The sequence below is a fragment of the Diorhabda carinulata genome, chromosome 1 (genome assembly GCF_026250575.1).
Source record: "Diorhabda carinulata isolate Delta chromosome 1, icDioCari1.1, whole genome shotgun sequence".
Lineage (NCBI taxonomy): Eukaryota > Metazoa > Arthropoda > Insecta > Coleoptera > Chrysomelidae > Diorhabda > Diorhabda carinulata.
In genome coordinates this window covers 2,313,354-2,325,567 of record NC_079460.1, presented here as the reverse complement: position 1 = coordinate 2,325,567, position 12,214 = coordinate 2,313,354, and the positions used below count along the sequence as shown (strand labels likewise).

General features: G+C 32.6%; 1 protein-coding gene across 14 annotated transcripts in view; it reads right to left on the bottom strand.

Moving 5' to 3' along the window:
• The window catches only part of LOC130894345 (sodium bicarbonate cotransporter 3), a 50,608-nt gene that overhangs the window by 5,239 nt on the left and 33,155 nt on the right, over positions 1–12,214 (bottom strand). For 12 of the 14 annotated variants that reach the window (XR_009059322.1, XM_057801142.1, XM_057801115.1 and 9 more), the window contains 9 exons: positions 9,836–10,303; positions 7,589–7,657; positions 6,761–7,036; positions 5,932–6,701; positions 5,514–5,669; positions 4,854–5,000; positions 4,239–4,518; positions 3,803–4,188; positions 3,354–3,581 (listed from right to left, as the gene is read on the bottom strand). Coding sequence is in view for 13 of the 14 variants with exons in the window: in XM_057801142.1 (XP_057657125.1) it covers positions 3,354–3,581; positions 3,803–4,188; positions 4,239–4,518; positions 4,854–5,000; positions 5,514–5,669; positions 5,932–6,701; positions 6,761–7,036; positions 7,589–7,657; positions 9,836–10,303 (2,780 nt within the window). In the remaining variant the exon portion in view is untranslated. The remainder of the gene's footprint in view (positions 1–3,353; positions 3,582–3,802; positions 4,189–4,238; positions 4,519–4,853; positions 5,001–5,513; positions 5,670–5,931; positions 6,702–6,760; positions 7,037–7,588; positions 7,658–9,835; positions 10,304–12,214) is intronic. The other 2 variants (XM_057801209.1, XM_057801170.1) reach the window with 1 other exon arrangement.

Here is a 12,214-nt window from a genome sequence, read left to right as displayed (position 1 = left end):
TGGACTAGTTAATATTCAGTTCGAATGACTAGATAGTATAGATAGATTAGAGTTTTTGGGTGCTTTGTGCTGGTAAGTTGTAACTTTTTCTTTAGAGAAGGAAGAATATGGAAAATAAGGACTGCAGATGAACGTATAAAAGACACAGTACTTTTATAAAGGAGAGGATACAACTGATATACAAATAGAAAACAAGGAAATTATAACGAGATGTGACAAAGTAGAAACAAGTGGAACGAACATAGAATATAGAATAAAAAGAGCAAAAACAATAACTAAATGAATGAATAGCAAACAACGCATTATGTCTGCTCGTCGAGCACGTAGATAGGAGGGATTATAATCGATAACTCGAAAGAGCATCTGTCGCAGTAGTATCGATAAAACAGAGTCAGGTCGGCGACCTTTCTTGTATGCTGTAAGCAGTTTAAGCTATCAACTCTGAATCGCTTTAAGTAGAATTGCTTCCTTCTGTATTGAGTCGAGCATCCTCAGGGTATACTTGAGAGCCGAGCTCTGAATGTGCGCGCGATACCCCAAAGATGGACAAATCTGGCCCTTGTAGAGCATTAGAAGCGGAGTATATGGCTTTTTGGTCTTAAAGAGGAATCCAAGTTTTTGTGAAACTGCCACAGCAAATTCGGTCACGAGACTATGCCAGAACATCTTGCTCCAAACATCAATACCCAACAAGCGATAATAGTGATATTTCAACCTGGCCTAACCTAAACAAAACCAAATCCTGAGCCGCAGTGCCAGTCTTTTTCGTAAAAAGAGCAGTTTGGGTCTTGCTGCATTAAACTCAATCAAATAGCTTCCATTTTACTCCAAAAGATCGGTATCGATGGTGTTGATATGTTGACGCCTACAGATTTGGATCAGGTTTGCAGTTTTGTCAAGTAGATCGTTGATGTATCGAAGTAAGGGAGTGGGTGACAAGCTGCGTCCCTGGGAAACACCAACGTTGACCTCAAATGTATCTGAGATATTTCTATCGTTAACGAATTGGGTGGATCGGTTTTTGAGAAAGCTACTAAGCCAGTCGATGAGTAAGGACGACAAACCATACTATCTTAACTTATTTCGAAGGTTGGCATGCCAAACTTTGTGAAATGCCTTCAATATATTCAGTCTGACTCTGGATTCTCCATATTTTAATATAATGGTCGCTGATGATATTAGCAGACTCAATATTTGCTGGTTAAAAACTTTTCCATGAACTAAGCGATCGGACGGTAATTGTTGGGAACAATTTTTTGCTTTTTCTGATGGGATTAAATCCGAGCAAGTTTCCAATTTGCAGGTATTATCTTATATTAAGTTATTGTTAATATCAGATAACAACAAATTAAGATTGTTATTGACTTTTTGGAACCAGATTGAACAAACAAATCTATTATTTGACAACTAATAGCAACAAATTTTGGCCCCTTTTCAAAAGTTTTTAAACAAATGAAAACAAACCATTTTTTATAAAAAAAAATGGAAATGCGTGTTGATATTCTACGTTAAGATTTAGTTCTCGCCTCAAAAATAATACAAGTTTGATACTATACATAATACACCATTAATAACATGGGGAGGATTTGATAATAATGTACTTTTTATAAAACAATATACTTATTCACAGATCTCTCCAAATGTTAAAAATTGTCCTAATCACTTAATTAGTTATAATACAGATTAAAAATATAAACAAATAACTATTTTATTTTAAATATATTTTTTTTGTACTATAAATTTGTGGAATACCATTTCAGTTTTTATAAAATTTGAAAAAATCAACTATTACACTGGTCAGCGAAAAAATTGCAGCTCTTAATTAAATCATTTACTTGGTCCAGAATAATGTACATTAATTTCGACATCTGTGGGTACTGCTTTATGTACATTGACTAATAAGGGAGAAAAATCCTTTATAGTGTTAAATTAACAATTCAATTTTTTAAAAATATGTGCTAAACGTTTTTGATTACAGATTATATTTTTTGAAACTAATTATAAGACATAAGAATAATTCTTTCTTTCCACCACCTATCCTAATCCATGTGCATACAGGAGGGTTTGCAAGGGTTGTTATTCATCATATTTTTCCAATTTTCAATTATTTAAAAACGTTAGGCTTAAATTAGATAGATATCACAATTTATCTAAACACTACCGGTATATTCCAGTAATAAAAAAAAACTTACTTTTCATCCCAAATTTTATGGGACAGATTTTTTACACTTTTCAAATATGAACTCCATAATCATAACCATCCCTTTCCTAGAAAAGTATATTTTAAGTCGCGAAGAATTTCTAGTTTTTAATCTAAAAGGGTGACAGTAGAAATAAAGTTCTTAATTCACCCCTTTAAAGTGTTTCTTATTTTCTAAGTGCATAAAAAAATGTACACAAAGCACCACCTTTATTTTTGAAAGAAACAAAGAAAATTAAATAGCACAGAATTTTCTGAAGAAAAGTTGGCTAGTATGAACACTGTAATTGAATCTGGATAAATATGGTCCAAACTAAAATTAATTTATTGAAGAGATAAAGCATGGATGAGCAAAGATGACCTTGAGAAATTTAACACTTGGTAAAAAATTTTCTAACGCTCACCAATTAATTAGACCAACTGGCCTTTTACGGCCAATTTCTGACTTTTTAATTGGTACAATTGTTCAATCGAAATTCCGCAAATGTCGTGTTAAGATCGCGAAGCTTAGGTGAGGAATTTTAACAGGGCAAAGAAAACTTTATTACAAAAGACGCAATCTCACTGATACAATTAAATTGACGTTTTTGTTTATAAAATTGAATGAACCAAAACTTTTAGATTTTTTATTAATGTTCACATTTCACTAGCGGTTCCTGTATAAATGACCCAAAACAGTTAAGATCTGGCTGAAATTTTTTCACAATCCAGTGTTTTTTGACACAGGAAATTGAACAAATTAATCGTCTTAGGGATGTAATAATAATAATATAATTTTTGTTAAATACACCAACCTGCAAATTCCTAACAATTTAAAATAAAATTTAGTTGTAGACATAATGTGTAGTTTGCATGGAAGTGTCAAATGTTTCTAAAGTTTTCGCATAGCCTAAGAAACTGAAGAATTACTCAGCTCCCTGTGCTGTACTTAGGTATTTTAATAAATTATAACATTCCCATTTTATATATTTGTTCACTATAAATTCTTTTTATAAGAAAAATATCACGCTATATAGAGTATTTCATTACATTTTTCATCATATTTTTCCAATTACAACGATTCTTTAGCAATCTGATTGCATTTCATGTATTGCTTATTTATCACCAACTTGGGACCTAAAAATAATTTAGAAATATATCTCACACAGCCCACCTCTTCATCATCCAATTGATATATTTTATTATTTTCTGGCATAACATCGTCGAGAATCCTGAGCTCTCGTCTTGTGAAGATCCAATCTAAAGATTTTCTGATCCCAATCATCACTACCAACATTAGAGGAAATAATATTGAAGTCTGGCTGAAAGATTTCACCATCCAGAGGCAAATTAAACAGGTTAATTGGATGATTGTGAAGAGATGAACCTTTTTGATGGGTACCTGAAACCAACAGAATTTATAATTACTATTTCAATTTATAATTTTCAAAAAGTGAGAGATTCCAATCCATCCAATTGATATTTTTTGTGTTAGGACTCCATTTAGTCACGAGTTAATTATTCAAGGCATACTCATTAAAGTATCTGAAATCCTTGGAAACCTTAGTAAATTTGAGATAGCTTTTGAAACTACTAAACAAATGCATACCATGTCCAACTTACCTGTCTTAAAAACATAAAATCCGGTTGATACTTGTTAGGCATTAACATAATTCGTATCCTGTCAAAGAATTGTAGTCCTTTTAATGAAGAAATGCCCATGTATAAAAATACTCCAAACAAAACGGGCATAGGTATATGACCCAACATAGGTGTCAAAAATACTGATAAACCTATTGATGCAAATATCAAGATATGAGTGACCCTCTGTTCTCTTACACCCAAAAATTGAGGCTTGTCCCCCGGAGCTGCACATTCTGATTCCAGTTTAAGAGAATGTACATGTGTTATAGAGAGTACTGTTGCTGCTACGAACCATGGTAGACCCATAACAGAACATATTTCGATGAGAATCGCCAAAACAAAGAGATCTAAGTGGTAACCACAACCTAAAAAAATAATTTTATGAGATACAATAACTATAGGAAGAAAAACAAACCTTTTTTGAGTTTGAACTCTTTTCTATTGACAATGACAGCAGTAATCTGTTGATCCATGAATATTAGGATAGTACCTAATAGAGCTGGTGGTATCGCCACAAATACGGTGTAGAAAGGATTATGATTAAATGGTGCTATTATCCATCCCCTTCCTGGAAGGGTAGGTTTTAACTCATGAGGAACTTCAAGTTTTGGAGTTGGAATGCTGACATAGTAATCTAAAAGGGTCATGGAACATATTGCTATTATGACTGCAAAGTCACTAATAAATTGACGTACCTGAAAGAAAATGTGAAATTAGGGAATTTGAAAACGATTTCATAGTATTTGAATCCAGTATCAAAATTACGCCTAGATTTTGAAACATTTATAATTTGTTTCTATGTTAATGTACAGAATCTGCAAATTTAGGGTATGAGATATATTTCATTACCTATGACCATTTTTGGGATATATACTCAGAGGTTTTCAAGATCTATGATTAATTATTGGTATACTATCTAAAAGAATAATTCTACTTTTGGTATGTTGTGATTGCTAAGTTTTGTTATGTTGGTATTTCTGATAGATTTTGATTAATATTGTTTTGGTACCATTCATGATTATGTACTTACTTTGGATGGAAAGTAGAGAGCATTTTTGAAGTCTTTCAATTGGATTGAAATGACGAAAGTACCAAGAAACAGTAGAACTGACATTAAAAATATATCCGGAGAATATGGTGGAGTGAAACAGCCTTCAGATAGTGTACCATTCAATTGCTGAAAAATACAATTCATTATTAAAAATATTTTAATTATATTTCAATTCCATATTTTCCCCATATCTTTCCTTGACTTCAAACTTTATGTTTTTTGTTGCTATACACTGCTCATTTTTCATACTATTAGTTGTTTGCGTTTTTTTTTTATTTATAGTTAACCGATAGTTCCTCATAAAAAATTATTGCCATCTAAGACAATTCAGTTTTTTTTTCAAAATTATTGTCAATATTTTGTGTGTTTTCAGGTGAAAAGTTGTTCTCTCCTACTTATTTTTTCTACACCTCCTTATTTTCCAATCTACTATAGTTCTTCACTTACTGCCTTACTGCATCCTGTCAATTTTCAATCTTCTTTTTCTTTTTCTTTGCTATTTCCTATTCATTTACTATCAATTGTCCATTGACTCATTCCTCATTATATGTCCATACTTAATTTACCTGTTTTTTTTTCTATTTTATTAATAATTATTGATATTTTCCACCAAATTTGGTCCAAAAGAAAGTTATTTACCTGACATAATGTTTGATTAACCGTAGCAGTATTTGAAAAATTTGACAACGATGAAGATATAGAATCGTTCCAAGTACAAGAACATTCCATATTTATATTATTTACGTCCACCGTTATTGGAAACTTCTTCCCTATTGCCCACACGTTTTCCACAGCCTGAAATGGAAAATACTATGAAAACATTTTTTCTCTCATATAGGATTTTATTTATTCATATTAAAGCAATTAACATCCATACCCAATATAATATTGGGTTTTGGATCCTGTTTCAATTTTCTGATAATTATAAAATAAGAAATTATTTTCCAGGAGTTGGGTGTGCAAATTCTCACCATAAAATTCTAAGAAGCATTGTTGTAACTGAGAGAACTGTGAATAAAGACTACAGAGCAAAAATACATTACATATAATTACTAACCTTGTAAATAAAAATGAAAGCTATCAGAGTAGCGAAGTTCTCTTCAGTAAACCTAGTAATATAGCAAACGAATGCACTTGCATCAATTGCTACCAATATCAATAGAATAATAGCAGTCCATGTTCCTATCCAAAATCTAAATGACATGTAATCCCATTTCATGGTATAACAGAAATCAAAAACTATCGTTTCGAATACTAATACTGGTCCTGTAGATCCTAAAATAGACAAAGGTTGTCCGGAGAATAATCCGTATCCAACACCACAAACGAATCCAGATACCAACGATTCCATTGCTGCCATATTTTTACCAGTTGCTTCAGAGAGAAGACCTCCAAATGTTATAATAGGTGAAAGACAAGCAAAATAAAGGAATATCCAAGAAGCGATACATTGAGTAGAAAAAGCATCTTTAAAATCTGATAAATAAAATGGCACTTTTCTTTTGATATCATTCTTTAAACCTCCGAATAATATTCCAGTTCTAGCCAATCCAGCTTCAGCTCTTTGTATTTGTTCTTGTTCTTCCTCATCTATTTCTTCCATCATTTTTTCAGGTGGTCTTTTTCTAGCATCTTGAGAAGGTATGGCTGCCGGTGGTTCTATTCTTATAGCAGGATCCCATTCTCCGGGTGGTAATACTGTTACTGCATCAAGAAATTCATCTACACCAGCTAATAAATGACTTCTATTACGTGCTCGGTATGCTACCTCATGGAACACCTCATCTGACATCAGTGTCGCCATGGCTCTACCAATTTCATGGTAGCCTAAAAAATATATTAAATTTATGTTAATATGAACAAATTATTATATTATTTATACATACTAGAAGAAGTTGATAAAGGACCGAGAAGGATGAATAAAAATCTAGTTGGCACTGGAACTTCAGTCAAATCCCCCAAAATAGTGGCTGTATTAAGTCTAACAAAAGCTGATAAAGTTTTTTCTAAAAATCCAACTTCCCCTACAAGAATGTTACTCGCCTCTGCACCCGTTGGAATCTTTTTCATAAACGCTAAGTTGTGTTGAACTTCGGAGAGATCCCCAGAACTGTGATTTCTGTGTATTGATACATAGCTTGCACTTTTCTTTATAGATTTATCTGAATCAATACATTAATTAACATTAGAAAAAAAAATCCAGTTACATTTGGAAGCATTTTCATTTCTTTTGGCTTCTATTCAAATTTGTGATATTTCATGCGAAAAATGCCAACAAAATAAGTCTGATTTTCGGAATATCCATTTTATAGTCTTTGTTTTAAAAAAATGTAGCGAATAATGATGGAACAGGCAACATGCACTAATTGTACAATAAGAATTTGATTAATTTTACAATCACTAGGTAAGAAGCAAGTGCATAAATTTCGAGAAAATAAGATTGTTACAACAAAGGCCTGCATAAAAACAAATAATTATAAATACAATTGGAATAAACTTGAGCAATATTTTTAATATCCAAAGCAAAAAAGTTCAAGGAAGATACCTAAATCATTTAAAAATCGAATTGTTAACTGAGAAATAAAAAAAAAACTTTACAAAAAATTCAGCCATATTCGATAAGCAAAACATCAAATTATGAAATTAAACTTAAAACATTCAAAAACAGGTACGGAACTAAGGAATAACGACATTCTATGTATTTGAATTTTTACCCTGTCCAGGGACTCCTAAAAACTTTCCAGATTCTTTCCCAGAAGAATAGTCACTAAAATGTTCATCAACTGAAAATTAGAACAGTGTCTATAGAAACATCATACAAACATGATGGGTTCAAAACAGTTACCAGGTTTCTTGTTTCGAAAGCGAAAATGTCATTTAATAAGTAATTACTTCTTTATAAACTGATTATATTGCTTGGTTGAATGCCCTATGATAGGAAACACTTCTATAGCACCACCATGCCTAATCTCTTTTGGAGATATTTGCCATTAATTAGAATATGCAATGTTTTGGTGGGTCACGGCCATAAACCAGTATTTTAAAGTCACTTGTAAGTAGACTTTTCATTTTTTCATGATTTCTTGATCCAGAAATGACATATATGTTGTTTTCGTCTATATGATATTTTAGATCCATCACATCATTATACAAAACATAATTAGATGTACTTAGAGGAAAAATCATCTTTATAAATATATAAATAAATATGCGAAAATATTTTTTTATATATCATGTATATATCGAAAAGATCCTCGTTGAGAATGTATAGAGTCAAAAACTAGAACTGTTTCCCATCTAAATGGGAGCTTAAAAATCCTTAATATGTAATTATTGTAAGTTCATATTTAGTGGTTAGTGAGATCATTGAGTACGTAATGAAATGAAAGATTCAAATTTGAAATGTAATAGATAGATTGAGCCAACTTCGGTAATATCGAAGACCTACTGAATCTACAAATATACTAAACTTCAGTTAACGATATCACAAAGAAGATCAAAAGAATACGTACACTACCGGTAAACAGTTTTTGTTTTGGGTAATACACAACATATAAAAACTATACGATCGATTTTAAATAAGAAAATAGTAATAATGAAACTACAGTCTGTAATTGTTATATATTTAAATTTTTTATTCATGGATATAACCCCTTTTTGCTTTTATTATATCGGTGCACAATTTTGGCATTCTCTGTAACAATTTCGACGTACAATCGTCGTCTGTTTGATTCTATTCGTTTTTCAGGATGTTCCAAAGTTGTGAAGTGGAAGTAGGACACATCTTTCTGACATCCTTGTCCCAGCTTTGAGGAAATTTTCTGCCGATGAGGCGCTGGCCAGAGCGTACTACACTTTCCTTTAATATTTTTATAGCCTTTTTACCTAAAATCCCCTTCAATTTTTATCAGGTTTCCAGTTGTTCTTATGCCAGAACAGCCCCAGTCATTTATAGTCGAGATTAGGTACACATGGATATAACATCCGTTCTTTTTTTGACCTGCCTACAAACCCTCTTCTCTTGTACCCAAAACTGCAATCTCTTAACTTTATTTTGACGTCTTAAAAGAGGTTTGTTAACGGCTATCCTTTTAAAAAGGCCAGCTTCTATCAATCCCTTTTTAACTGTAGAAGTACTCAAAAGCAGATCCCTATATTCACTGATCTGAGCTGTTATCTACCAGTGGGTCGTCAATCATTTTTACGGTTACTTTTGCCTAGACTATGAAGTCCTGCGATTAATGCATGAGTTTCAACTGAGAGAACTCTGGTTTTGCCCATTTTAGTACCTACAAGTTCGAATTTTCGAGAAGAAAAACAATTTGTATGCGTACATCACAACAAAATGTCTTGATCCAAAAAGTATGAATCTCAGCACGTTCTTATGTCTCACTGGGACTAAACTACAATCATAAACATCGAAGAAATAAATCACAATTGAAGATTAATAAAAAAATCAGGCGGGTACTTGCAAGTTTCAACTTGTTGTTTTCGCCGACAAAACATAAACTAAACAAATAACGGGCACACGGATCCTATTATTTTTGGTTTGTAATAAACCGTTTTGGAGCCTTTGCTTGATAATATGATAAAAAAATTTGTTAAAGTGTATTTTTTTGAAATTCAATCTATAGATTACGAGATGGACAAAAACTTTTGACCGTTAGTGTATGTATTGCGGCACTTTTAGTTTCTCAAAAACGCGATGGAATAATTCTTATTCTGCACATAAAATTACGTCCAGTTACGACACCGTTTTACACATGTAAAGAAACAATTCTCGAAATCAGAACACAAACATTTATACAGTGAGGGTCTTCTAAAATAACGTATGACCTCTTTCAAGATTTTCCAAGTACGTGGAAAAAAAACTTTATTTTCCCCTAAATTTAAATGTTCATGCTTTGTATTTCCATTTCGAGAAAAAAAAAGGTAATTTTGATTTGTCTAAAAATACTTACTCTTCGAAGAAGAATGATTTTTAGTTTCGTTAAATGACCTAATAAAAGGCAACGTGTGGTTCTTTGTCTGATGTTGATGCCGGTGCCTCTTCATCAAAGCTTCCTTCACTTTTCCTTTTTTATCGAAAGGCAAACTGTTATTATTTATCATATTATCCAATACCAAATCTGAAATTTGTTCGATTGAATTTGCCTCCATATCCAAAATAACCGTTCCATTTAGTAATAAACTTCTTAGTTCAAATAAGGAATGTAAGGATAATGTAGCTACGTGTGGTTTGGACCATCTGTTTCCTCCTTCTTCAACATCTTCTTCGAACTTGATCCACCTGGCGGTTTCTTTCCACTCCATTTCGTCTCCGTCTCCCACCAACTCCTCCATTTCGGAGAAGAGAGGGTGAATTTCATGTTTTTCGTCTGTCGCATCTTCTCCAAGGATGAACTGCACTCTTTGAGATGGAGGAGTGCCTGAAAATTGAAGAAACGTCAAACATTGGCAAAAAATTATTGGTACAACAATGATTTTCAAATCTACTACAACAAAATCTACTGTAAATGATAGAAAATGTAAAAATGTGTATAAAATTGTATAATAAGAACTTTTTTTAAGTAAAGTTTTTCAAGTTCTTTCTTCAATATTATGAATAATTAGTTAACAAAAAAACACCGAGAATTATTATGAATATTAAATGAATACAGTTCCAGTTCTATTTCAAAAAACCTATTTCCAATCGTACCGGGTGATTCATTAAAACGATTGCTGCATCTATTTCAGACATCGTCTACGAATGAGAATAATAGTTTCTAATATTGATATTTTCTACCAACGCTATAAACTTGTGATGTTAAAAATTCATAAACCAACCTTTTAAAACAGAATATGAAACAAATACAACTTCGAAAAGAGCAATCAAATAACGAAAATATTTAGAAATTATATACAAGAGAAGTTAATCTAAAGTTCTAAATAATTGGAATCACTGATGAACAGATTATACCTACTGCTTGTGGATGAGAAACATACATCCTAACCATGTGAGAACATAAAAACAAAATATACATAGTTTTCATGGAAATTATATTCTTTTAATATTTTATGAGGTATGGCTATTAAGTAAAGAGACTAGCGTATGCTAGTATGTTAGCGACTGTCAGCTGTTTAGCCTGAAATTTATTTTTTCGAATGCGATGTCTGTAGACAAACCAGTGTAGCCCTGGCCTTTGTTTGTATAAAGGCTGTTTTTTGTTTTGTCGTAGAAATAATCGTTTTGACCGTTGGTTAAGTATTTGTGCGTTTCTTGAATCTATAAAAATTGATATACGATTTGTAACGGCATGAATTTTACATGAATAGCTTAACAAGCGTGAAGTGTGTGGGAAACTGGTGCCTAATTCCACACTGTCCGTCAAGATATTTCAACATCCCAGTGCTAGATCACCCATCTTATTCGCCGGATCTTGCACCGTACAACTTTAACCTTTTTCCTAAGGTCAAATCCGCATTAAGAGGAACAGGAATAAAGGTGGGGTATATATCGAAGATGATAATAAATAAATATACATTAAGTCGAAATTAAATATTTTATATCATCAGTCTAGTTATTCAATATGCACACCTCGTATTATTCTTAAAACGTGTATAAATTGTGCGAAACTGTCTCGGCCTAACTGTTGTCATAGAGCGAAATGTTTCGGGTGGACATGCGAAAACAGGGTGAGCCAGTGAGAAAGCATGTTGGTTGTTATTCGTGAGCAGCATTTGCAATTATGTTGATAATTGAATTGAGAAAGATAAGCAAAAGATAGCAACAGGGTACTGCAATTTCGCCTTTATTTTGTTCCAAGCATCCTCTCTCTTCATTCGGTTATGATAAACCTAATCTTTGGCCTCCACTAAAAATCGGTACTTTGCGTAAAGTTCAATCAGGCGGAGGTACCCCCCTGGTTGATTTTCGACGTGAATTACTAGTATTGGTTTACACTAAGCAAAACACGGGAAACTCTCTGATACGCGCTTCAATACCAACTGACGAGTGGTTCATGACGAAACTTACTTGCGAGTACACGCGAAACAAGTTGTGACTTTTCAAGCTTGGTAGAAAAAAGTAATCGGTATCGGTATCAAAAGGTGTCAGTAAATCAGCATAACATTGGCTAGTCATCGTTTTTAGTTAGTCAATGAAGATATTCTTATGCGAACAAGACAAGAAAACAGGTTTCTCCTTTTCAATCGTCTCAATTTTTAAAACGGGCGAGCGATCATTAAGCAATCGTGGCCTTCCCCTCGCAGATAACTTATTTATTAATAACTTTTAAAGAGAAATATCACATGCCCGTTAGCTTAGAATATATACGGTTTTTCCACAACCATTATAAAGC